This window comes from Prunus mume, unplaced genomic scaffold (assembly GCF_029339155.1).
Source record: "Prunus mume cultivar Tortuosa unplaced genomic scaffold, ASM2933915v1 scaffold22, whole genome shotgun sequence".
Lineage (NCBI taxonomy): Eukaryota > Viridiplantae > Streptophyta > Magnoliopsida > Rosales > Rosaceae > Prunus > Prunus mume.
In genome coordinates, this window is record NW_028296568.1 from 87,189 (window position 1) to 114,405 (window position 27,217).

Below are 27,217 nucleotides of genomic sequence, written 5' to 3' on the forward strand. Positions count from 1 at the left end.
CTAGTTCTGCAAGAACTGAGTGATAGGGTCCATCCATGTAGGGCTTTGATCGATGACACAAATGAGTGATGCCCGTGTACTAGGCTGGTCCAAGAACTCGATGTGGATGTTTCGACCTATGCCCTGCTCCATCGCCGAGGCTAGCCTTGCTAATGCATCAGCATGGTTGTTCTCAGAGCGTGGCACCTGGCCTATGAGATAAGCATTGAAAGTTGTAAGCAGGTGGCGGGTATGTTGGAGGTAGGCTGTCATGGAGATGTCCTTGGCCGTGAAATCCTGGTTGACTTGGTGGACAACAAGCTGCGAGTCGCTGAATATTTGGATTTGCTTGGCGCCCATCTCCTTGGCTAGGCGAAGGCCGGCTAAGAGTGCTTCGTATTCGGCCTCATTGTTGGAGGCGTGGAATTTGAAGCGGAGGGCGTACTCAAGGGCAACCTTGTCTGGGGATATGAGAACGAGGCCAGCTCCACATCCCTGGGCATTGGAAGAGCCATCCACATACAAGGTCTACAAGGGCTGAGTTAAGTCTAGGGAGCCATTGCTGGCGACGTGGACCTGGTTCGAGGTAGGAGTAGGCGTGATTGCAATCGAAGGCGGCGGAGTATGGGGTTCGGTGAATTCGGATATGAAATCAGCCACGGCTTGGCCCTTTGCAGCTTGGCGGGGTTTGTAGTGGATATCAAACTCACCAAGTTCAATGGCCCACTTGACTAACCTCCCAGAAGTCTCTGGCTTCTGCAACACTTGCCTGAGTGGTTGGTTGGTTAGGACATGGATGGTGTGAGCTGAAAGTATGGTCGGAGGCGTCTAGCCGAAACCACGGGCGAAAGCAAGTTTCTCAATGTCTGGGTATCGAATCTCTGCATCTTGCAATCCTTTACTCACATAGTGCACCGGATGCTCAGGCACCTTCATGTGGTCGAATGAGCACCGAGCTAACTGCCGAGACAAAGAGGTAGATGGTGAGGACGTCCCTTGGGGTTGACAATAAAGGGGCTCGGCTCATGTATGCCTTGAGCTCGCCAATGCCTGGTCACATTCGGCGTCCAGGTGATCTGCGCTGCTACCCTTAAGTGCCTTGAAGAATGGGGCGCAACGATCGCTGGCCTTAGAGATAAATCTGGTCGGGCTGCAACACGCCCGGTAAGGCTCTGAATGTCCTTGACCGTCTTGGGTATCGTCATGTCCAAGATAGCCTGGATCTTCTCTGGGTTGGCCTCAATACCTCTTTGGCTGATCATGAAGCCAAGGAATTTGCCGGAGGCCACCCCAAATGCACACTTGGTGGGGTTGAGCCGCATCCTATACTGCTTCAAAATGGTGAACGTGGCAGAGAGGTTGGGGATGTGCTGGTCAGCAGTGCGACTCTTGACCAGCATGTCATCAACATAAACCTCCATGGTGTTACCAATGAGTGGAGCGAAGATGCCGCTCACCGAGACGATATGTAGCCCCGGCGTTCTTGAGGCCGAATGGCATTACTTTGTAGCAGTAAAGGCCACGGTCGGTGATGAAGGATGTATGAGCTTGGTCCTCAGGATGCATGAAGATCTGGTTGTACCCTGAGTAAGCATCCATGAAGCTGAGAAGGGCGTGGCCGGTGTGGCGTCAACTAGCTGGTCAATGCGGGGTAGGGGAAAACTATCCTTTGGGAAGGCCCGGTTGAGATTTGTGTAGTCTACGCACATGCGCCAACCCTTCCTTGGTTTACGTACCATTACCACATTGGCTAGCCAGGTGGGATAATCCACCTCCTTGATGAATCCAATGGTGCTCAGCTTATCCACCTCCGCCTTCATGGCCTCATACCGCTCTCGGGTCATAAGCACGACGCTTCGCGAACGGGTCGGACGGCAGGATTAATGCTTAGCCTATGGGAGATGACGTCAGGTGATATGCCCGGCATATCGTTGTAAGACCAAGCAAAGACTTCAGAGTTGAGGCGGAGGAAGGCACATAAGATCAGAGCGAAGCTCTTGTGAGAGGGAGGTGCCGATCCGGACACTGCCGATCCGGGATATTCTCATGGAGAGTGACCAATCGAGGTCCTCCACAGTTCGGCCTGTTGGGTGGCGATTCCTCCAGGGTCCTCTGGGCGCTCGGTGCCCGCTCGAGGTGGGGCTAGGGCCTGGGTTACCGCTAAGGCCTCACCCTATGTTGGCGATTAGTAGACTTTCTTGCCGAAGCATAGCAACCGGGCGCCAAGTTGATCACCGCGCACGGTGCCCGTGCCATGGGGTAGGAAATTTCAACATGATAACATATGTGTGGAAATGAAAACCTTCATCCGGGCCATGGCGGGCGTCCCAGGATAACGTTGTAGGTGTAGGGCAGTCAATGATAAGGAAGGGAGTGGTGACCGTCTTCCTCTGGGGTGCTGCTCCAATAGAGATAGGAGATGAATGCTCCCGATAGGCTGTACCACATCACCCGAAAAGCTCACCAGGGGTGTGACGCTTCGGTCAAGCAAATGAGACGGGACACGGAGCTCATTGAAGGCATCGAGCAAACATCACACTGACTGAGCTGCGGTGTCTACCAATATGCGCCCAACGTCAAAGTTAGATATGTCGGCGCGGATAATGATTGGGTCATCATGAGGGAGGATAACGCCGCGCTCCTCCTCCTCGCAGAAGGTAATGGAGTCCCACCTGTTTTTGTGTCTTGGCAAGCGTCCCCCGCTTAGTCTTTGAAGACACTGTGCGCATAGGTAAAGCGGACATAATGTTTGATGGAGTTGTTGGAGGTGCCAGCCATGGTTGGGCCACCACTAATGGTTGAGATCATGTTGATCTGCCGTTGGTGAGGGTTAGGTGGGAGGTTGTGCACGTATTTATCCAGCTTCCCCTCGCGAATAAGTTCCTCAATGATGTTGCGCAAGGCAACACAAGATTCGGTATCATGGCCACCGAACTGATGAAAGCGACAGAAGACACCTGTGTTAGGCATAGGCTTGTTGCCTGGTCTCCGGGGTGGAGGCTGAGGTATGATAGGTGTCTCGTGTACTAGGACATTCTCATAGGTAGTGTTGAGGGTGGTGAAGACCTCGAACCTGGGTTTGGGTGAAAATGGGAGTGCTTCCACTAGAGTGGTGGTGGTTCCCATGTTTGCCCCGCTTGTTATTGTTGAAGGTATGCTGGTAGCTATCCTTCCTCTTGGGGTGCTGGGCATCACAGGTGCTTAGTGCAGGGGCAGAATGTTGGGGTGGAGTGGGATGGGTACCGCGGTGGAGGATCGACAAAAGGATTATGTGCCGGGATGGCTGGGCTACGCTTGGAGTTGAAGTACTCGGCCTTGGCATGAGCTGCGCTTCATCACCGGCGTATGTGTTCCAAGGGTTGCTATGGACCAGTACCGGAAGTTAGACTCTCGGAGGCCACTCTTGAAAGCACCAAGGCGGCACGATCATCGATGATCTGGCAGCGGAGTATTCATGGCTGAACTGGCTGCGTACTCTGAAGGGGTTCGTCTTCACCCCGTCTAAGCATGTATAGGTCGTCCGGAGTAGAGGCGATCGGTTTGGATCATGAAATGGTCCAGGAAGGCCTGCATCAAATGTGTTGATGGTGCGAGGTTCAGCCTATAAAACCAATTCAGGCGCGCCAGAGTGGAAGGAAGAAGAGACACATGCCTTCGTCGGTGAGGCCCTTGCACCCAGGCGGCTGGAAAGAATGTATGTGGGTGAGAGGATCCTCCGTGCTGTAGAAGGCGTCGGAGTGGCTGGATGTCCTTCTCCTAGTGGTAATTAAGGATGCGTTCGGTAAAGGGCCCAGTCGTGGCTTTGCCCAGAGAGGTTGGTGGTTGCGCTGATGTTCGCTCTCCAGACGCCGGACTTTCTCGAAGAGAAGCCTCATTGCCGGGTCGGTATGAGGAGAATCTCGATCTGGAGGTCAGTGTGTGGGTGGCCATGGGCCGGGTAGAATTCTTGAACGCCTCAGGTGTGATAAGACTCGTAGTCTTCTGAGTAATTCTGTCCCCAATTCTCCGAGTCCCCTATACCTTCTCCAAGAGGTAGTTGGGTAGGCTTTGGCGGAGGGCCCAGTGTTTCATCTTTGGGTCTTGGAGATTAACAGAGATAAGAGGGGGTTCCGTTTGACGGTCCAGGATCCGGTCCCTGCAATCCCTATAGACCTTTGTTGGTTCATGAGGCCGGTTCCTTGGTGGGGAGATGCGGAGAAGTCGCGACTTGGTCGTTTCCGGATAGAGGGGGCCCTTACCCTTGCTTGGGCCTAGGGGGTTGGGACATTGTGGTGGGAGTGCTCGGCTGGTTTGGCTGTATGCGCTCAGTACTGGTAGGGCTGCGTTAGGAGCCTTGGGTCGATTCATCTCCCGATTCTACGCTTGGTGTCGGTAGTCATGCTCGAGCTCGGCGTTCTTAGCATGAAGATGGTCATATTTCTCGACATCCACGTGACATCGGCGCGGAGGCTTTCGATTCTGCAGATTGGCATCCGAAGGTCTTCCTCGGGAGGTACCCCATGGGGATATGGTGCTTGAGTCCCGGCTATCCTCGAGGCATAGCCGAGTGTGGAGTGAAGAAGAGGCGACGGGCGGATAGGAGAAGGAGCCAGTGTCTTAGAGAAAAAATGGGATTCAAGTATCGTTTCCCACAGACGGCGCCAAAGCTGATGCTCTTTTTGGAGAGGGTCAACTTAGAGAAAAGGGATTTGCCTTCAGCAGGGAAAGGGTCCGGCCTTCAATAAGGGCTAGCCTGCAGAAGACAAAAATAGGGAAGCGATCGTCAAGCTCCGCACCGTGTGGTGCCGGAAGGCTCTCCGATGTCTAAGTCGCCAAGAAGGGTAACTTTGCGAGTAATAGTAAAAGGCAGAAAAGTGGTTACCCCTCTTACTAGGTACTGTTCCCTTCTTATAGGGAAGTGAAAGTGGGAGGTTGGTGTAGATTTCCGATGTGGGACTCTGTGCAAGTCGCCGCGGTGGTGACACGTGTCATGAGAATTAGGTTTAACAGTGAGCTTTGGCAATCGGGAGTTTCGGCAGGTGCTTGGCACCTCGGAAGAGTGTCTTCCTTCGGCAGGAGAGAAGGCGTGTCTGCCTTGGTGCTAGTTGTTTTGAGACGGGATATGCTCGATTGATTATGGTGTAAACATGTAGTACAACACTGTGAAGGCCTTCCACTAGCTCTCCAAGTTTTGGGATCTTCTCTACTTGGAAAAAGCGTAGATCTATGGCAAAGTGCATTACAGAAGTTGCACGTGATTCCTGATGACAAGATTCAAAAGATTCTTAGAATAAGCTTTGATTCTCTAAAACATGATCATGACAGGAATTTATTCCTTCATATTGTCTGTTTCTTCATAGAAAAGAAGATGGGTTATACAATTACAGTACTAGACAACTTAAATTTTTACAAAAGGATTGGAATTCAAAATCTAGTTGATAGATGTCTAGTGGAAATTGATATAGACAACAAGTTGATCATGCATCAATTACTTAGAGACATGGGAAGGGCAATTATTCGTGAAGAATCACCCGAGGACCCTGGAAAGCGTAGTAGAGTGTGGCATAAAGATGCCTCTGATGTTTTGAGAAAATTAACTGTAAGAAACTTGCTCACTTTTATATTTGTGCAATGCTTGTGAACTTGTTACTTACCAGATGTTCTGATTTGAAGCAGGGAACAGAAACTATTAAGGGCCTCATGCTCATCCTTCCTAGCGAGGCAATATTTAGTACAAGTAACCAAAAGCGGTGCCATGTTGAAGACTTTGATGGAAATTGTTCAAGACGACGTCGACTTGGTTACTTCTCTTGGATATCAATTAACTCTTCCTCAACAAATTCAGCTGCTGCATCAAATGAGGTAGCCTTCAAGGCAGAGGCATTTAGAAGAATGCACAATCTTGAACTGCTCCTGCTTGATAATGAATTCCTCGAACAACCATACAAATGAATCCGTGGTTTCACTAGTTAGGAATGCACAACCAAACAACAATGTATGCCGATGGTTATTAACGCCTGACAAAGGATCAAAGACCATCTCATAGCAGTTCGTGTTGAACGTCGTATCAAATACCACACATCCCCAAAAAAACCTATAGGCTCGTCTTGACCTTGCATCTGCCCAGAAAACATTACAAATCCTTCCTTCTGAATCTACCTCCATCTTGAAAGAAAATGATTCATTCTTTTCTTGTTCATCCAAAAATGCTCCTTTAGCAGCTCTGCATCATCCCCAATCACCTCTCCCGCATATCCCTTGCACAATTATATACCTCTCTCTTAACAAACCCAACATTTTCCAATCCCCCAACTTGCACTTCAAGAAGGCTTATCTGTTTATGTACATGGATATTAACTTTGCTCATACCTTTGTAGACTCTGTTAAGTTAAAGTGAGATCTCAATAGATGAACTTTATCAACTGTGGTCATGTCATGGTTGTGTACCTCATTGAATCGTACAACAATGTACTTATTCTTGTCTTTTACTACCTAATAGGTTTAATCTTGCAACCAGTTCAAGTACAACCTTGATGTCTTCTCTTACGACTAACAGTGCTTGTCAACGAATACCCTTGTTTACAACATAAATATTTTTTCCTTGTTACCTCTCTTGTCAATTTGCACGTTCTTGTTGTAGAACACCAAATGCCGAATTCGGCTTTCGCGGCATACATATTATAGAAATTGAACACATCCTCACAGCAATCAAATGCAAGTCCCAATTTTGGTTTGAAGTCTGAACTTACTTCTAGTATCACCTGTCCTTCACACTCCATTTCACAATTCTTGCAATTTAACCCTGAATATCACATCACCACCATCATACCAACATTGGCACATGTTTTCAAAGAGTTTTAAAATATATGTATTAACTAACATGAAAATGACTATCTGGTGAAACATTAAAAACCTACATACAAACTAACGTAACTCATGTTGATGCCCAAAACTAAAATTGACAAAATATAATATATCACTTACCTCGTAAGTGATTTCCAACTTCAAAATTTCAACAAATACGAAAATGTAGCCCTTTTAGATCTGGACGTCAACCCCAAAAAAATTTCATCTTTATCAACCTCTGTTTCGACCGTGCTCAAGGATTTCAAAACCAAGAGAACATAACCACAACGGTACGATCGCCAATTTCCAATCCAACACCAGTTTCGACGTTGCTCAAGGATTGACAAATGTTCTGACCAGAAATACCAAACCAAAAAGATGAAAATATAAAAATCCAAGATTGCTTTGTTTCGCTTGAAGGAGAAAGCCAGAAAAATGAGGGTATCGTTTATATGTTCTTCCTCAAAGTGAATAAGGAATAACAGGGGCACTCTCTCTTCAGTGTTAGTGTTCTTCCTTAATCAAAGCTGATAAAAAAATTGGCCTCCTAATTGAACAAAGCGAACAGCTGTTTTGGAGGGAGGAAAGAGAAGAAGGCCTCGTTCTAATACAACACTTTCACTTACAATTGCTTTTCACACGGCCGTTAGATTAGATCCAACGGTTTTCTCATGTAATGTTCTCATATAAGTGTTCTCACTAGATCCTTTCCTTTTAGTTATATACCCATTCTTAGCACTAGTGACATAGATAAACCATACCTCATTTAATTTCTATAAACAAACCCAAAAAAAAATCCAAAAAATGATAGCTAACCCTATTAAATTTAATTTTGATTATTAAATTAGTTTGATAACCTATTGAGTATTTTGGTTTTTTTAATGAAGTTTTGGGGTTGGGCTTGTTTTAAGAAATCAATGGCAATTTTGTAATTTATAGAAAGTTCAAAGTCTCTTTGTTATGTTATAAATGGGTTTTGGGTGTGTTTCTAAAATCTATTTCATGTAGGGTATTTTTATAATAGAAAATTAGTGAAATACCCATTCCTAGATATGAAACTATAAATATACCCTATACAATTTAAAGTATAAAAACACACCCAAAATAAACCCAAAAATCGACAGCTGTCGATTTTTTAAATTTAATAGCAATGTTGGATTATTGTTTTGCCCTTTGCCCAAAATAAACCCAGCTCCGAGGCTCAATTAAGATAATCGACAATTGCTCCTTCAAAATCTTGGAGCTGGTCTGTGAGAAATCGACGAGCGGCCGATTTAACTAACCTCACCATCGGAGCCGCATCTCCAATTTTCATTGCTTTTTGGATCTCTCACTTGCTTTCTCACAGATCTTGCAGCTATTTCCATATCTCATAGCTCAATCTCTTGCATCTCAGTCACAGGCAAGGTCATTTTACAACTCAGGAGGTGGACTCGGGTCCTGATCCATGAGGCCGACTCTTTCCTCCACCAACAATGATGCGTTGCGGAGGCCTTTTCTCCGTTTGGTTTGGTCATCGAATCGAAGATCATCAACGACCGTGAGACCGAGATGTTCAGGGGCTCCGGCTTCGTCACCTTCAACAACGAGAAGACCATGAGGGACGCGATCGATGGCATAAACGGCCAGAACCTCGACGGTCGTAACATCACCTTCAATGAGGCCCAATCTCGTAGAATCGGCGGTGGTGGTAGGGGTAACGGAGGTTACAGCCGCGGAGGATATGGCGGCTTTGGCTACTAAGGTGGCAGTCATCGTGAAAGCGGTGGGGATAGCATCTCGATGACGATTCGATTTTGGCCACTTAGGTAATTTGTATTGATATTCATTTGAGTTTTGAATTGTGATTTTAATTTTTTGTTTGTTTATAATTTGGAATGATTTCAGATTCGGTTTGGTTGTGAATTTGATCTTGTGTTTTGGTTTGAGCTGTGGTTAAAAATCTGTGGTATTGGATTCGGTTTTCATATTAATTAAGGTATCCTTTTTTAGTTGAATCTGAGTATATTCGTGCTGGAGGGTTGGGTTATAGTACTTGGAATTTCTGAGTTTCCTCTTTTCATTGCTTAATTCCATCCTCCTTTTGTTTCTTTTTCTCCTTTAATATTTTCCTAGCCAATCTTTGCTTTAATTTGTTTTTGAAGTAGATTGTAGAAAAATGCAGGTGGTATTTAGAGAAAAGTAGAATAGTTGTTTGGATGTCCATTGTTTGCCTCCCCTGAATAACTCATGCACTTAAATGGGGGTTGACGCTGTAGTTATATTCTTTCATATTCCTAGCGAAGTCTCATGCTCTAACCATTGTGGGTTTGTGCATACAACTCAAATCAAATATTAGCAAATTTGATGGCCAGAGTTGTTCACACAAGTTGCAAGAGAGCCACGACGCACCTGTGACTAAAGGTTTCACACATGACTAGAATATATACATGCATTATTGTTTTTCTATTGTTTCTTACTGTAAATTCTTTTCTGCAGTTGTATACTAGAATTTTGATGCACCAATTCTAATTCTCTTATATAAGATTCCAATACTGTGTACTATTTTTGTGTGTTTTAGCAATAAGGTCATTCTTCTCTCTTTCAGCGTTTAGGGGCAGCAAACCGAATGAGATGAAGTTTCGCTAATACTAGAGAGCTGGAGTCAGATTAGGTTTTTAGCTTAGTTGAATTAATTTTTTTTTTTTAATATCAAGGATTTACAACTCTTCCAAGGTTGTTTTGTGAGTTGACTGCAATTTTCATTGTAGACTTACTTTACAGCTACATTGCTGTGAAAGATGGGCTTTTTCAAAATAGAAAAAAAGAAAAACTAATTGTCATCTGCCCTGAACCATACTAAATACATTTGATTCTTTTAGTTCTCTGCTTCTTTGCCTTAAGAAGCTACAGGCTTGTTTAATTTATGTTTACTTTTAGTCAAGAGCAGCTCAAAAAATTTAGATTGACATTTCATGTGGTCAAGGTCTTTGGGTCCTATCTTGGATCTGTTAATGCAATAAATTTTCAATTGAGCTCTTTAGCATGTGTCAATTTCCACTGGTGCATGAACAACATTAGTCTAGAAGTAATGAAGGTAACACTTTCAATTAGTAGAAAACAGTCTCTAAAGCTTACTTTCAAAAGCTATGAAGTTGTGCTATAATGAGGTAGCTGGTTTACGAACATGGGGTTTTTGCAATTGTACACTTTTATCATACATATTATGCAAAGGAAATGATGTAGTTGTTAACTTCCAGTAAGTGGTATGAACTGTTCATATTCTGCAACTGAGTTAATTTCTATGACATAGTATTAACAATGTACTTCGATGACATAATATGAGTATTTTACTAATTTTCTATAATAGTAACAGATTTTTCAGTAACAAAGCATGCTCCATATTTTGCTCTATATATAGCTGTGCATTTGAAATTTATGATATACAGAATGTGATTTTTACTAGGAATATAGTTCTATGACATAGTATTAACAGTGTACTTCTATGATATAATATGGGTATTTTACTAATTTTCTGTAATATTAACAGATTTTTCAGTAACAAAGCATGCTCCATATTTTGCTCTATATATAGCTGTGCACTTGAATTTTATGATATGTAGAATGTAATTTTTACTAGGAAGATAATTCTATAACATAGTATTAACAGTGTACTTCTATGACATAATATGGGTATTTTACTAATTTTCTATAATATAAAGAAATTTTTTAGTAAAAAAACATGCTCTATATTTTGCTCTATATATAGCTGTGCACTTGAAGTTTATGATATGCAGAATGTGATTTTAACTAAAAAGATAGTTCTATGACATAGTATTAACAGTGTACTTCTATGACATAGTATTAACAATGTATTTTTTTCTTTTTCTTGTAGAGGTATTTCCTTTTGCATTTGCGATCGTTTCTGGTGAAACTATGGACAATTGGAGGTGGTTTCTGCACAAGATATCGGATGTCTTACTGGGTTTTCTTTTTGAGTTTTTTTTTGTATGAAATAGTATTAACAATGTTTTCTATGAAATAGTATTAACAATGTTTTCTATGAAATTGTATTAACAATGTACTTCTATTACATGATATTAACGATATACATCTATGACATGATATTAACAATGTACATCTATGACATGGTATTAACAATGTATTTCTATGAAATAGTATTAACAATGTACTTCTATAAAATGGTTTATGACATGGTATTAACAATGTACATCTATGAAATGATATTAACAATGTACTTTTATAAAATGGTTTGCGGAGGTTTGGTAAAGAAGGGTTGTGGAGACATGCCCTTGGTTTTTATGATTTTTTTTTTTAATTTGGATTTTTAAAAAAAATATGGGCTAGGCTTGTTGGGCTTGTTTTGGGTTTTTTTTTTTGTCTTTTGTATTAAGCTTGTTTTAAGTTAATCAATGGCAGAGATGCAATATATAGGAAGATCAACACTTATTTGTTATGTAGTAAATGTTTTTTGGGTATGTTTATAAAGTGAATTCCATGTTTTGGGCTTTTTTTTTTATAAAATTGGGCTGGGGTTATTTTGGGTGCTTTTTGAGTTTTTTTTTTTTTTTTTTTCTGTTGGGTTTGATAGTGGCAGTGGTGTAATTTATTGGAACTTCAACACTAATTTGTTATTTAATAAATGGGTTTTGGGTGTGTTTATAAAGTGTTTTTCATGTGGGGTTTTTTTATAATTTCAGCCCTTATTTTGGGTATATTAGTGAAGCTCCCTTTTTATAATTTGGACTCCTAAAATAGGTATAATAGTGAATCTCCCATAAAAATATTGATTGTCAATTTAAAAATAAATAAATAATATGCAAAAACCAAAATATTGCATTTTGAACCAATAATATGCAGAAAAACAAATTCATTGATAAGCCACAAAATGCATTGCACCTAAAAACAAATACAATAATATTAACATAAAAAATAAACAAAATCACCCAAAATATCATTACAAGCCAATATATAAACATTCCGACAAAAAATTAAACCAATATATAAACGAAGAAAAAAATTTATAGTAGTTAATTGTTATAGTTTTGTGGTGTTTTGTATAATGCTATCGTAACCTGTTATAGCGTTTTTAACACGTTATTTGGGGGAAGTTGTGATGTACATACATAGTGGGGCAACTCAAACAAGCATTCCATCAACTGTAGCAGAATCAAGTGTGGAACAATTGGCATTTGGAAGTGCCACTTTTGTCATATAATAGGAACTTCCTTGCAATTTAATTTTTTCAAATTATATTCCAGGTATAACAAACAAAATAAGAAATTGAATTGCGGGGGTATTGTCTTTTTATTGCAATGGTGCAAACTGCCAAGATATAGCAAGCCATATGCATGCGTCTAGCATAGTAGCACGTGACTCTTCTGATCGCTCTCGTTTATAAAGTTAAATGATGGGAGATTCACTATTATGCTCAATATAGGGATTCAATGACAGGACCCGCCCTGAATTCCTCTGAACCCGAGACGAATCCTGTGGAAATTCCAACATCACCGATGTCAGGCCCACTTACTAATGACCAAGACTTTCAACTACAATTTTGGCAGAGTCTCTCCTGTAAATTGAATAATCCCAAAAATTTCAACCTGCTTAAAACACATTTAATATCACCAACTGACAGCATGCACAAGATAATTTCAAGCAATAAAATAATCGGCCTCCGGCGTTCAAGTAATCCGAAACAAAACTACCAACAAAGCTCTTAAGTCAAATAATACCTTAAACAAGACATATAATAAACTCAAACATAATTATGAATGCCAAATGCAATTTACATCATCTAACTTCCCAAATATCTAACATACAAGGTTTTAACCTCCGAACACAATCGCAAGTAGTTTAAGGCCTCAGCCCAATCTCAATAAAACAACATAAATAAAATATAGTCAGCGGCTGTACTTGGGTGGGACCCCAGGCTACCTACGTACCCTTACTAAGGGATCAAGCCACACGTAGTTCTTCACATACATAATCATGCACCAAATGATATACAACCATTTCAGTAGTACAAGTAAATTATTTCAAGAGATATCTTCCCCTTTTTTTATTTAAATCCCAACACACTTCATTTTATACAATAATCTTTCTCCGATATAGTAAAATAATCCCTTTTTCTTCTCCATGTTACTCTATAACACGCCGGATAATCCAACGCCACGTGTGATGAGCAAATAACATAATCATAATGTCTCAAACGCTGGAAATTCCAACGCCACATGTAAGACCAGATAGTCATATATTTTTCTCATACACCAGAAAATCCAACTCCACGAATGTGAAGTGTCTCACACGCCGAAAATTACAACGCCACGTGTGAGATTAGATAGTCATATATTCTTCCCATACGTCGGAAAATCCAACGTCACGTATGGGAAGTGTCTCACATGCCGGAAATTCCAACGCCACGTGTGAGACCAGATAGTCACATATTCTTCTCATACACTGGAAAATCCAACGCCACGTATAGGAAGTGCCTCACACGCCGGAAATTCCACCGCCACATACGGGAAGTGTCTAGTATTTGATGGATGGTACTCAACATATATAATCCATATTCCGAATAATTATAAGTCTCAAATGTCACAATAATAATAGAGATATTCACAATTTAGCGATTCAAGTCTATAGTAGAATGCAACATAATTTAATCAAATAATAATAATTAAAGATAAGCAACAACCTTTAGAGCATTTCCAGCAAGGGGCCCAAGGGGAGGGCTAGGAGGGGCAAACCCAAAATGGTGTTTCCAGCAACAAAAATCAGCCAGGGCAAGGTGTGGGGCCCAGCGAACTGGGCTGGCCCTTGGGGAGGCTGGCGAGCACCAAAACTTGTTTTGGGCTGATGTCATCGCGGACGTCACGACGACATCAGCACTGGGGTTTAAATTTTTTAACGTTGGCGCGTGAATTGATGCGCCGCTGTGTCCCCAACGGGTCTATTCCACATGGCGAGGCAAGGGCTGTCCGATCCACTTTTTCCAGCAATCCAACAGCAGCCATTTTTTCGCCAATAAAAAATGAAAAAATCGGAACTACCCCCCTAACGGCTCTCTTCCACGTGGCTCCTTCTAGGCTCTCCGATCCCCTTTTTCCAGCAATCCAATTGCAGCCAATTTTTTCCCAAATAAAAAAATGAAAAAAAATCGCAAAAAATTTAAAAAAATACCCAAAAAATACTGAATTTTTTTTCTATAAATACCAACCAATACTCTTCACTTTTAACACCAACTCCTCATACATTTTCTTCTCCTTCTACTATTATTCACTTTCTACTCAATATTTTTTTCACTTTCAAGTTGTATTTTTCTAGAAAAATTTATGGGTTCTTCTAGTGAAACCGGAGGGGCATGGAGCATCATGGAAGATGTTAGCTTGTGTGAGTCTTGGCTCCACATTAGTCATTGTCCTGTAACGGCCAATGAGATGAAATTCTGTCATATGTGGAAAAAAATTCATCAGGATTTTTTGTGAAAGGGTAATTGGTTCGACCTGTACGGAAATGACATTATCTAGTATGTGGAAAATTCTTAATAAAGAGTTAGCAAAATGGAGAGATGCCTTGGCAAAAGCGATGGACAACCATAGAAGCGGGGAAAACCTTACCAGTGGACAACCATTGAAGCGGGGAAAACCTTACCAGTGAGGTAAATTATTTGTAATTTTTGTTTTATTAATTTCTATGTCATATTAAATTTTATTTAAATGTTTCTTGCAATTTATATATTTTGCTAATATTTCTTGTATTTCCAATATTAATATGAATGTTTGTTGCAATATTTATATTTTGTTTTGCATTTCTAATAAATTGTTAAAGTTTCTTGTATTTCCATTATTATTTTTTTATATTTGTTGCATTGCCAATATTTCTTAAAGTTTCTTGCATTTCCTTTTTTTTTTTTTTTATAGATTATTCAAGCACAAATATTTTTTGCTGCTACTGGGCAAAGCAAAAAAAGTTTCAACCATACCCTATGTTGGGAGGTGGTGAAGAATTGTAAAAGATTCCAAATTATTCCAACGGGTCCAACGGTAGTGTTGAACGAGACGCCACTCTATGAGACACGGGCATCGGATTCACCTATGGATTCCCCGATGAGTTAAGACTCACCCATCGAAAAAGAGCCAAGGCCTATTGGGAGAAAGGCGGCGAAGGCGAAGAGAGGGAGTAATTCTACCAAGAATGCATCTAAATTTTTGGAGGACATTTCAAAGATGCAAGCCATGAGAATTGAAATGGACATGAAACAACAAGAGTACGATAGGGCAATGGAACTAGAATATGCAAAAGAAAGGGAGTATGTACGCCAACAAAGGGAGTATGTACGCCGAGAAAAGATTTAAAAAAAGGATCAGGAAACCATGGCCATGGATACAACTCATATGTCCCCTGAAACAAAACAATATTGGAAGCCAGAACGAAGGGATATTATGAGACAAAGACGTGACGATGGACCTAGCAACACGGATTGGTTAAATGATCAAAACCATTAAGTTAGTTTGCTTGCCTTTCATTTCATTGTACCATGAAGTTAGTTTGCTTGCCTTTCATTTCATTGTATTTTTTGTTTTGTTTAAAAAAATTAGTGGTAATTCATGTATTTTATTTTATGAGTTTTATTGATTTTCTTTTAGTGAATGAAGAAAATATTCAATAGAATTCCTTTTTATTCAAAACATTCCATACATAAAAAGCAAACCACAACCAAAGCATAAAAAATAAACAAACCACAACTAAAGCATAAAAAAATAACAAAGCATAACTAAAAATACAACACTTCACTTCATTGACCTTCATTGCCTTTTACCGCCCACAAATGCTCCATCAAGTCAACTTGACGGTGTTCATGAATATACGACGATTGCATCTCCGTGTAGAGCTCAATCATACAATGCATGAAACTACCATCTCTAACCAACGGATCATGCTACACTAGTTCTCCATTTGGCCCCATAGGTTTTTCATAAATTCGTGTTAAGGCCGTGTTCATGGGATCTGGTTCATACACTTCATCAACATTGTAATCATACTCATCTTCCACAATCATATTGTGGAGGATGATACAAGTCATCATTATACTTCTAAGCACCTCCTCGTCAAATAGACGCGCCGCGCCCCTGATAATAGCCTACCGGGCTTGAAGGATACCGAAGCACCTCTCCACATCTTTTCTGTACCTCTCTTGATAGGCAGCAAAAAAAATTTCCTTCTGGGATCGGGGATGTGGAATTGATTTCACAAATGTTGTCCACCTCGTATAGATACCATAAGCTAGATAATACCCGTTCTGGTATACGATATTATTGATTTGATATGTGATATTTGGGCCTTCATCTCTCAGAACATCATTGATTACCGGGGATTGACCCAAGACGTTCAAATAGTTTTGAGAGTCGTCAACTCCAAAGAAGGCGTGTCAAACCCATGTATCAAAACCAGCAACTGCTTCGAAGATGATGCTTTTCTGCCCTTTCCGATTCCCATAATCCCCTTGCCAAGCAGTTTGACAATTTTTCCATTGTCGTGTATGCTGTCAATGCTACCAATCATTCCAGGAAATCCACGAGACTCGCTTTTTGTAGAAGCCGTTGCAAGTCCCTGCACATAGGTCTGCGCAGGTAGTCCCTGGTGTACAGATTTTCCACTACATTACAAAATCGCACCAAGCTCTCCAAAATAGTGGACTTCCCCATCCGGGCAATCTCATCCACCTGATCAGCAGATGACCCATACGCCAACATTCGTATCACAGCTATGAACTTTTACACCGGAAGCAGCCCCAAATTTCCAGCACAATTTTTCTTTTGAACAAAGTAGTCATCATAATTGCAAATATCATGCATGACTTTATTGAACAAATGAGGTTGCATTCTATATCTTGCTCAAAAATGAACATCAGAGTACAGAGATTCTGGGATAAAATAATCTTCCAGAAGATTCTTACCTCGAGAATGTCTGTCTGTCCACATTCAATGCCCGACGTTCTCGTGAACCACGGCAGCTTTGGTTTTCTTCCTCCAGCAAAGCAACGGCCATGCCAAGTTGCTCATCTAGTTCTCTCTGCGCCCTTTTACTTGTAGCTCTTCTACACATTCTTTATCGCCTTTCTCGCTCTTGCCTCTCCAAAACCTCTTCCATGTCTGCCATTGAGAATGGAGAATGAAATCTAAAATTTGAGAAATGAAATCTAAAATCTGAGAAATAAAGATGTAGAGAAGATATGGTGTGGGATGTATGAGCTGAGCCTCTGATCTTATAGAAAAATTTAGACAGATAAAGATGACATGTGGCACAATTTTAGAGGGTGAAAATCTTATCTGAAATTTGAAATTCACATGAAATTTGGAATTTGAAATTTATCTGGAATTTAAATTTTGAAATGTATCTGAAATTTGACATTTTGAATTTATCTGAAATTTGAATTTTGAAATGTATCTGAAATTTCAAACCGAAAATCTTATCCGATATGAATAGTATTGACACGTAGGAACCTAAAAATCTTATCCGAAAATATTATCTAAATTAATTGTTTAAGTAAACAAAGTTGTGAAAAAAATAAAAACATGAATAGTATTTGCCATGACAAGCCTAAACTACTGGAAACACACTTTGCTGGGGGGCTAGGGCAGCTACTATTCACATAAATAGTAGTTACCCTAGGGCTCCCCTTGCCATGGCAAGGAGCTAACTGGTGGAAATGCTCTTAAAGGAAATCCCATAATGAACAAATTTCCAATTTAAACTCAAATAACAATTAAGACTCGTTTACAAGTTTATCCTATTTACTTTTCAAATGATGAAACTACCTCGAAAGACTAACAGTCAACCGAGAGGTCAAACTAACCAAACTTGGTCGACCGGGCCCGCAGGGCCCACGACATCCGTTTTACGATTCGAAAGTTTCTAAGGGTTCCACAAGGTCTAGGATACAAGTCTTGCAAGTTTGGTCTGGATCGGATGGTCAGATCATTCACGATCGCACAGTTACTATAAACCTAGACCTAGGGTTGGCATTTCCGAAGTATTCGGGACTCCGTTTTATGATCCATAGAATCCTACACGATTCTAAGGACGTCTAGATTATCATATAATAAAGTCAAGATGATCCAACGATTCAAACCTATCGAACCCAGATAACACACAATAGGCAAAATCCGTTCAAGACTCAAACGGTATCCAAATTGGAATCTGAGCACCCCTACGTGCTCGTGAGAACCTGGAGATCACATCGGGACACAATGCCCCTTTTCTACAATGCCCAAGCGCCGCCACACGCGCTGGGAACTCGTGGGTGTCCAAAGCGATTAAACTTCACCGTAAAACTCAAGATCACAACTCAAGGCTCCTACCCTAGGTTTAACACCCTATTTGGATATACCTCGAAACATGGGCGGAAGTGGCCGGAATCCCGATCCCAAAGTCGGTCGAATTTCAATTCGAAAATCAGACTGCCTATGCTCAAAATTGATGAAATCCTACCCAACCATCAACTAGATTATGAAGAATGGATGAATTTTCATACCTTGATCACCAAAAATGGAGGCCGGAGGAGAGGGATCGGAGCTGACGAAATTTCAAGCGAAAATCAACCTAAAAATCATGTTTTCCGATTGCTGGAGTGGAAGCCAATGTCGGGAAGGGCCGAGTCTTGACGGCGGGGCTGAGCCGGTCCCTTTGGCACCGTCCCGTTGCCATGGTCGGTGGCGGAGTTTGAAGAGAGAGAGGGAGAGGGCTGCCGTCGAGGAGAGAGAAAGAGTGACTGGAGGAGAGAGAGGAAAATGAGGGTTTTAAGATTTTTATCAAACCCTTTTCACAAATATTACGGTTATGCCACTAAGGGTATTTTGATCGTATCTTTTTCGTTACAACTCCAATTTGAGCCCACTACACGTCTACGGACTCATCTCGCCGTGCTCTACGTAACGGTACAGTCGAAATTCCCAAATTTCTTCCCGGTCAAAAAGTCAACTTTAAACCTAATAAAATATTTCATGGGCAAAATGGTCTTTTATCTGAATAACTTAATAATTAAAAATTTATTTAGGACTGGGTCGTTACATTCAAATATTTTATTTTATTTTAATATAAAAATATATATATAATGGACTTTAGAAACACAACCAAGGCCTTTTACAAATTACAAAATTGTTATCGATTTCTTAAACCAAGTCCAACCACAAAACCTTTAAAATAATAATAATAATAATAATTAATAAATAAATAAAACTTAAAACACTCAACAGGACGTCAAAGTAATTTAATTTTGCCAGCTGTCATTTTTTGGGTTAATTTATAGAAATTAAATTGTGTAGTATTTATCATAGGGATTTGATTTCCCCACTCCCCTTTTCTCCACTTACACTCCCTTTTGCTTTTTAATACTTTTTAATCAATTTTGTTCTTTCTCTTTCCTATTCTACCCTTACCCTACATTAATTTCTTTTTACTTCACTTTGATATTAGTTCTTTTTCTTTATACTTAATTTTCCAACTTCCACTCCATTTTCAGTATTTGTTTTCCTTTACTCGACTGAGAAATTAAGTTTTTTTTTTCTTTCCCTTTAATACTGAAAATTGAGTGTAAGTTGGAAAATTAAGTATAAAGAAAAAGAAATAATATAAAAGTGAAGTAAAAAAGAAATTAATGTAGGGTAAGGATAGAATAGGAAAGAAAAAGAACAAAATTGTTAAAAAGTATTAAAAAGCAAAAGAGAGTATAAGTGGACAAAAGGGGAGTGGGGAAATAAGCTCCTTGGGCTTGTCTAATATAGATCCCTACATTTTCTATTTCCTAGACATATACCCATAACTCTATAAATCTATGTGTAAAACCCAATTTCAAATTTAAATGACTAGTATGATATAAAATGTCGTAGTATTCCTATGTTTTTACATTGTTGCCACCAAACTCCATATTTTATAAATAATTTATTTCAAGCATTTCATTAACTGCCATAATTGTAATTAATACTCCCTATTGATAGCATATCAACCACCCCATTTCTTTTGGTTGTCATTCCCTCTCATCACCCCTTAAAATTGCAAACCCAAAAAAAAAAAAATTTGTAAATTACATATCCAATAATGTACCTATAAAAAATATAAATATAAATATAAAACCAATATATAAACGAAGAAAAAAATTCATAATAGTTAATTGTTATTCGTGTTGATGCCAAAGTCAATAGAAACTTAATGTTATAGTTTGTGGTGTTTTGTATAATGTTTTCCTAACCTATTATAGCGTTTTTAACACGCTATTTAGAGGAAGTTGTAGTGTACATACATAGTGGGGCAACTGAAACACGTATTCCATCTACTGTAGCAGAATCAAGTGTGGAACAATTGGCATTTGAAAGTGCCACTTTTGTCATATAATAATAACTTCCTTGCAATTTAAGCTCCCTAGGCTTGTCCAATACAGATCCCTACATTTTCTATTTTCTAGACATATACCCATCATTCTATAAATCTATGTGAAAAACTCAATTTCAAATTTAAATGACTAGTATGATATAAGAGGTCGCAGTATTCCTATTAAAAAGTAATATATTAAATGACAACCTTAGAGATAATAAATATAATTTTAATAAAATATTATTTTATATGATTTTATATGTTATATAATATGGTCTCTAAGTAATATAACTATTATTTTATATCAAAAAAATAATATTTATTTCAATAATTATATTTTACGAATACTTGCTTATTCGGCCCGAACCAAGGAACCCCTTAGATATGATGCAAAATGGATCTTGTTCTATCGTTGATCAGAGATTTCTCTATGAACAATAGGAATCGGAGTTTGAAGAAGGGGAAGGAGTCCTCGACCCACGACGAATAGAGGAGGATTTATTCACTATATATTTCTATCGATCAGATATCATGCAAACCTTTTCTATACTAATAGCATAGAACCTTACTCTATTTAATCTAACAAATATTTAATCTAATAAAAGTTTTTTTAAAAAAAATTGAATGATGACAGAGAATAAAAGTAAAGTATCTAGGCATACCTATTTTTATCTAATTGGATGGGTTACTTTCTTTTGTTTTCATTATTATAGATTTTTTAGAATAATATAAACTGTGAAACGTTACCCTGCCATAATGTGATGTGCTTCCAATGCCAATAAAAAGTAACCCATCCAATCTATGTTTTTACATTGTTGCCACCAAACTTCATATTTTATTAATAATTTATTTCAAGCATTTCATTAACTACCATAATTGTAATTAATACTTCCTATTAATAGCATATCAACCACCCCATTTCTTTTGGTTGTCATTCCCTCTCATTGCCTCCTAAAATTGCAAACCAAAACAAAAACAAAAACAAAAAATTATGTAAATTACATATCCAATAATGTACCTATAAAAAATTATAAATATAAATATATATATGTATAAAATATAAACATAAACCAATATATAAACGAAGAAAAAAATTCATAATAGTCAATTGTTATTCGTGTTGATGCCAAAGTCAATAGAAACTTAATGTTATAGTTTGTGGTGTTTTGTATAATGCTATTGTAACCTATTATGGCGTTTTTAACACGTTATTTGGAGGAAATTGTGGTGTACATACATAGTGGGGCAACTCAAACACGCGTTCCATCTACTGTAGCAGAATCAAGTGTGGAACAATTGGCATTTGAAAGTGCCGAGTGTGGAACAATTGGCAATTGAAGGTGCCACTTTTGCCATATCATAGTAACTTCCTTGCAATTTAATTTTTTTCAAATTATATTCCGGGTGTAACAAACAAAATAAAAAATTGAATTGCGGGGGTATTGTCTTTTTATTGCAATGGTGCAAACTGCCAAGATATAGCAAGCCATGTGCATGCGTTTAAAGATTATTGGTTGAAGCAAAACTTTTTAAAAGGGAGTCAAACAAATAAGGTCAACTCTTATGTCTTCTAATCCATCTTGACAGGTTGTATATTTTTGTTTTCTTCTAATTTTGTCATAAATTAGAAATAAATAAATAAATAAAAATAATAATTACCTGACCAACATGGTACTGTTTGCGTCTTGGTCTTTAGCCGTCTTGACAAATTGTACGTTGGTGTGTAACGCGGTTTCTAATCGTAGGTTAGTAAGACTTTTCTTTAAGTCTAAAGTCGTTCTAAATATGAACCACACAATTCGACAGATATAATGCTATATAAGTCCATGCAACCACACTTAGAGTGTTAGATTAATCTCAAGAAGCGAGATGGGAATTATTTCAAACAGGATTTCTAGGGAGGAGCTCCGCCCAGGAGATCACATCTATGCTTATAGACACTGGCATACATATTCCCACCATGGTGAGTATATATATATGTATAGGGTAAGCTTCTGTTGAGGAATTTATTCAATAAACTTATTTGAGGGATACTCTTGTAGATCCCACCATACATTATATTTCATTAATCCAAATCGTCCATTTTGTAGATATTCATTCAAAAATTATCTCTACAAGAAAATCATTTGAATCCGATATCATTTGACCACTCAATTAAATTATTGAAATTTTAGTACTTTCTTGAAGTACCGTGTTCATTGATTTTGTATAACACAATTAGATGTCTAAACAGTTTCTGATTTATCTAATTTTTTGTAAGGATGATTTATGAATGAAGACCTAAAAAATAGATGGTTTGGATCATTAGAAAAAAAAAATTGTAGGGTACCCTAAAGGGTGTTCCTCAATATATATACACAAAGCTTCAATTGAGGAACTCCTTTGTAGTGCCCATTCCGTATTGTATTTCACTAATCCAAATTGTCTATTTTTTAGATAATCATTCAGAGATCATTTCTACAAAAAATCACTTGAATCCGATATCATTTGACCACTCAATTGAGTTATTGAAATGTTAGTACTTTCTTGAAGCATTGTGTTATTGATTTTGTAGGACACAATTAGATGTCGAAACGGTTTTCGATTTGTCTAATTTTTTGCAAGGATGATCTATGGATGTAGACTTAAAAAATAGATGGTTTGGATCATTGAAAAAAAAAAAATCGTAGGGGACCATAGATAGTGTCCCTCAAATAAAATTATTTAAAAAATCCCCCAATAAAAGGGATATATATACATATGTGTGTGTGCGCGCGCGTGTGTGTTTTCTAGAAGTCATATTTTTATTTGTTAGCGATCAGACGGATAGTTATTTACAGAAAATTATATATAAATTGTATTTATAATATTATATAATATAGCATGTGGATGGTGCTATGCATGCACGCAGGTATATATGTTGGGGATGGTTTGGTGATTCATTTCAATGCAACAAAAGATCCAAATGATCCAAAAAGTAGTAGCTCATCGAGAGAGTCTCCATGTGGAAAGTGCGGGCATGACCCAAACACGAAACGGGGAGTGCTGAGAACCTGCATTGATTGCTTCCTAAAAGACCACCACCTGCTTCGCTTCGAATACGGGGTCTCTCCACTCCACTTCATATTCAAACAGAAAGGAACTTGTAGTACTGAGTGTTGCTATTCAAACGAGGAAACTGTAGATCTTGCCACCAAGATTTTCAACAAAGATGAGGTTCACGGGAAGGGGTTTGGTGACTATGACGTGCTTGATAACAACTGCGAAAACTTTGCCAGTTATTGCAAAACAGGCAAGCGCGTGAGCGAGCAGGCTCTCAAGGCAATGGGTATTGCAGCTGTTTCCTCTAAAACCGATACTCCATCCTCATCTACTTCCAAGACTGCCATGGTTCTTTCTCTTTTTTCTTCCAAGTCGTCTTAGTGATTCTCTATGTTATGTTGTGAAAATTGTTGTTTGATTGTGTGCTCAAAATAGTTTCTTGTATTTTCTATGCAATTAATTAATTACAATTGTACTTGTGCACTTTATGTTTTGAAAGCATCTTAGGTATGGTATAGTATAATGTCATTAAGTATCTTTTTTTTTTATATATGCTAAACTCACACACAATATGGATGCTAAGACTTGAATATAGGAGCTTGCATGAGGGAGCAATTACTCCAAACCACTACACTAATGGGTCATTTGCATGTCAATTTTAATTTCCCTCACTTGTTGATGAAGAAATCGTCATCAAATGTGCCATTCTCTTTAGTATATATAAACTATGGGTAATGTTAGGTTTACCACATTGAGTTTTTTGGTTTAAAGGTCCATGAACTTTGACCTGATTCGCATTTTGGTCCCTCAATTTCCAAAATCATTTCCTTGGTCCTTTAACTTCAGTTTCGTTGGACAAATGGTCCCACCGTTAGTTCTAACAATTTTTCCGTTAAATTTAAGGGTAAATGGGTTTTTTCAGGTTGGTTTTATTCCCCTCCCCCAATTGTGAAACTCATCTTCCCTCCAAAACAACAGCCCTAAAAAGACCCTAAATTGCAATCCCCTTCCTCTTTATAAGCTGGTGCTTATCATATTGGTTGAGTAAATGTTAAAATCATCAATTTTGGGAACTTGGAGAGCATATTAGTTGGAATAACGGAAAGTGATATATCTCAAACATTAAGGCAATGAAATGCACACATGAAATAGTAGAGCAACCTTCAATGATATGCAGATGAATCAAACTTGCATTCACTACAATTTCAAATGTTCATAGATAGAGCCTTTTCTACAAAAGTGAAATCATATGACATGTTTAATACATCCCCAAAATATGACAAAGATGTTTCAATCATAGAAGGCATCCCAAAATAGATAACTTGTAACTCAAACAAAGTGCAAAAGACACTTAATCTTTTTCCTAAGAATCCAGAGTAGTCACAACATAGTTCAATCATGGATGAACCCAAAACAATTACAAAACACCTTTCATATGGTAGTCCTCTTCCTCTCATTGGAAAATTGTTTGATGGCTATGAACTAATCTGCTTTCCAAGCTTCCAAAATTGACGATTTCAACATTTACTCTACCAATATGAGAAACACCAGCTTATAAAGAGGAAGGGGATTGGAATTGAGGGTTCTTTAGGGTTGTTGTTTCACAGAGAAGGTGAATTTCACAATGGGGGAAATAAAACCAACCTGATAAGACCTATTTACTCCTAAATTTAACGAAAAAATTTAGAATACTGACGGTGGGACCATTTGTCCTAACGAGACTGAAGTTAAAGGACCACATGAACGATTTTGGAAATGGAAGGACCAAAATGTGAACTAGGTAAAAGTTCACGGACCATTCAACCTAAAAACTCTATTATAAAGGTTGAACAAGATGTGGTAAATAAATATGGTATGCCTAGCATTTTCCATAAACTAAAATCATCATTCATCCATTACTCCTCTTTTTCTCATGAAGACACCAATTGAAGACACAGCATATTCACAAACAAATTAATCACTATTATATTTTACAATTGCAATTAAGGCCCGACCGCGTTGTTGGCGATTTGGTCCACACGTTGTCCTTAAGGCCGACCACATGGGTATTGATGGGCCTCGTCAACCTTCTTTTTTCTATGGGCATCCTTAGGCTGGGATAAGAGGTTTTGGGGCTTGTATTTGGCCTTTTGAGATCGTCTACCTCCTTAAGTGGCGATGCTTTGTTATTGGGCTCTCTTTGGCAGGCCCAGTTCATATTTGGTATCAACATAAAAGCATCTCTAATAGTAGTAACAAATTAAACTTTTCAAATTGAAGTTTATTTGCCTATGTGACAATTTGAAAATGTTTATTTGCTACTTGAATAACTTTTGCTCCAACAAACTCTTCAATTCAATTAATGCAATATCATGGAAAAGAATGAAAAAATGTGAAAAATGTCTATGTATTTAGGCTTAATTACACTAAATGCCCCTTGAAACTTCGGTCAAATCCCACTTTGCCCCCTCAAACTCAAAATGACCCACTTTCATCCCTTGATTAAAGTTTGCTGACCCACTTTTCTCCCTACCGTCAACTTTCATCCAAACGTCTAATTGAGTTATTGAAATTTTAGTACTTTCTTGAAGTACCGTGTTAATTGATTTTGTAGGACACAATTGGATGTCGAAATAGTTTCCGATTTGTCTAATTTTTTGCAAGGATGATCTATGAATGTAAACTTTAAAAATAGATAGTTTGGATGGTTGAAAAAAAATTAGGAGGGGACCCTAAAGGGTGTCCCTCAAATAAAATTATTTGAGTGATCCTCAATACAAGGGGACTGATATATATAGCCGCCCCCCTAGCATTTCTTTTCTTCCTCCCCCCATGACCACCACCATAGACACCTCCCTCTTCCCCCTTCCTTAGACTTTGTATTTTCCATACCTTTCAGTTCTTGCTTACCTTAACCCTCAGCCCCATTACGGCCTAAATAAAGACCTCTTTGATCCAAGTTGTGTGACATTGATAGTGGAGATTTGGTGGACAAGCGAATATGGCGGGGTGTTTTCATGAGATCACTTCAGTGAAACATTTTAAACCATAAAATATGATTGAGTGAAAAGTATGAGAGCATCCCTTGTGAGGAGTTGAAATAAGTTTGAATGTGCCCTATTTTGATTTTGATGAATTATATTGATGGTTGGCTATCACACACTCCACACATGTTATGTATTTGAGTTGTGCTATCATTTGAGAAAAGTTTTAGAGCTATGCATATTATTGTAAAACTTTGCTTTAGTCATGTACATTAGTGATTCTCTATGGGTGTTGTTAAAAAAGAATAGTGTTAGTTTAGTTTTATTTTATTTTTCTTTCTTTTCTTTGTTTTGCTTGAGGACAAGCAAAGATTTACGTTTGGGGAATTTGATGTGCTCATAAATTCGACATTTATCTATGAAATTTCTCCATGTCTACACCTTTGTTTTACTCTTTTATATAGGTTTTACATTCTTTTATTACTTTTTCAGGTAATCACAAGCGAATGGTGGAAAATGAGCTAAAAATATAAAGTTGAGTTTGAAAGGCCTCTGCAGATCAGTCAAGTTCACGGATTATACTGTACTGACTCAGTAAGAACCAGAAGCTGAGCCACATATGCTTGGAAAGCTATGGATGTCCATTTTCTGGGGTATTTTACGGTTCGTGAATATCATTTTTCTAGAGGAAGTTATGGTGGTTTTAGTACAGGTAGTTCGGGCTGCACGGGAATCTGCAATCTTTTCTAAAGTCCAAGTTTTGAGGCCCAAATCACATCAATTGGGCCAATGAGGAATATTCCTATTTCCCATGGGTTTATATGTTTGAATAAAAAATATGTAGGGTTTCGAAAACGTGGAGAATACAAGGAGCAACAAAACTTTTTTTGGGAAAAAATTAAAAAAAAAGAAAAGGTGGCTTCTGTGCCATATTTTTGAGTCGAAAAATAGAAAAAAGAAAGGAGAAGAAGAGGGCAGCCACACAATCCCATCCTCCTCCATCCTTCAAGGTTCCAAGATTTCAAAGGGTTAGGAAGCAAGGAAGAACGTCAAGGCAT

General features: G+C 38.7%; 2 protein-coding genes and 1 long non-coding RNA gene across 3 annotated transcripts; 2 read left to right on the forward strand and 1 right to left on the reverse strand.

Moving 5' to 3' along the window:
• On the reverse strand, positions 1-1,400 carry LOC148914297 (uncharacterized). The gene is made up of 3 exons (XM_089043749.1): positions 1,038-1,400; positions 556-807; positions 1-474 (listed from the first exon to the last, which is right to left on the reverse strand). The coding sequence occupies exons 1-3, from the start codon at positions 1,398-1,400 to the stop codon at positions 1-3; spliced, it is 1,089 nt and encodes a 362-aa protein (XP_088899875.1).
• Positions 1,401-7,909: 6,509 nt separating this feature from the next.
• On the forward strand, positions 7,910-10,971 carry LOC148914298 (uncharacterized). Its single transcript, XR_016123104.1, has 2 exons — positions 7,910-9,207; positions 10,679-10,971. It is a non-coding gene; the product is annotated as an uncharacterized LOC148914298 (long non-coding RNA).
• Positions 10,972-22,026: 11,055 nt separating this feature from the next.
• On the forward strand, positions 22,027-23,672 carry LOC148914299 (protein LEAD-SENSITIVE 1-like). Its single transcript, XM_089043751.1, has 2 exons — positions 22,027-22,138; positions 23,066-23,672. Exons 1-2 carry the CDS (start codon positions 22,045-22,047, stop codon positions 23,575-23,577), a joined length of 606 nt encoding a protein of 201 aa, XP_088899877.1. The 5' UTR covers positions 22,027-22,044; the 3' UTR covers positions 23,578-23,672.
• Positions 23,673-27,217: the final 3,545 nt, after the last annotated feature.

Bases quoted from the DNA above. Each gene is read 5' to 3' on its own strand.
- LOC148914297 (XM_089043749.1), bottom strand. From the start codon at position 1,400: ATGGAGGTTTATGTTGATGACATGCTGGTCAAGAGTCGCACTGCTGAC. The intron at 808-1,037 runs GTGACCAGGCAT...GGTTTCGGCTAG, and splicing joins AGATCACCTGGACGCCGAAT to ACGCCTCCGACCATACTTTC. The intron at 475-555 runs GTCCACGTCGCC...TCCAATGCCCAG, and splicing joins CTACTCCTACCTCGAACCAG to GGATGTGGAGCTGGCCTCGT.
- LOC148914299 (XM_089043751.1), top strand. From the start codon at position 22,045: ATGGGAATTATTTCAAACAGGATTTCTAGGGAGGAGCTCCGCCCAGGA. The intron at 22,139-23,065 runs GTGAGTATATAT...GCATGCACGCAG, and splicing joins GCATACATATTCCCACCATG to GTATATATGTTGGGGATGGT.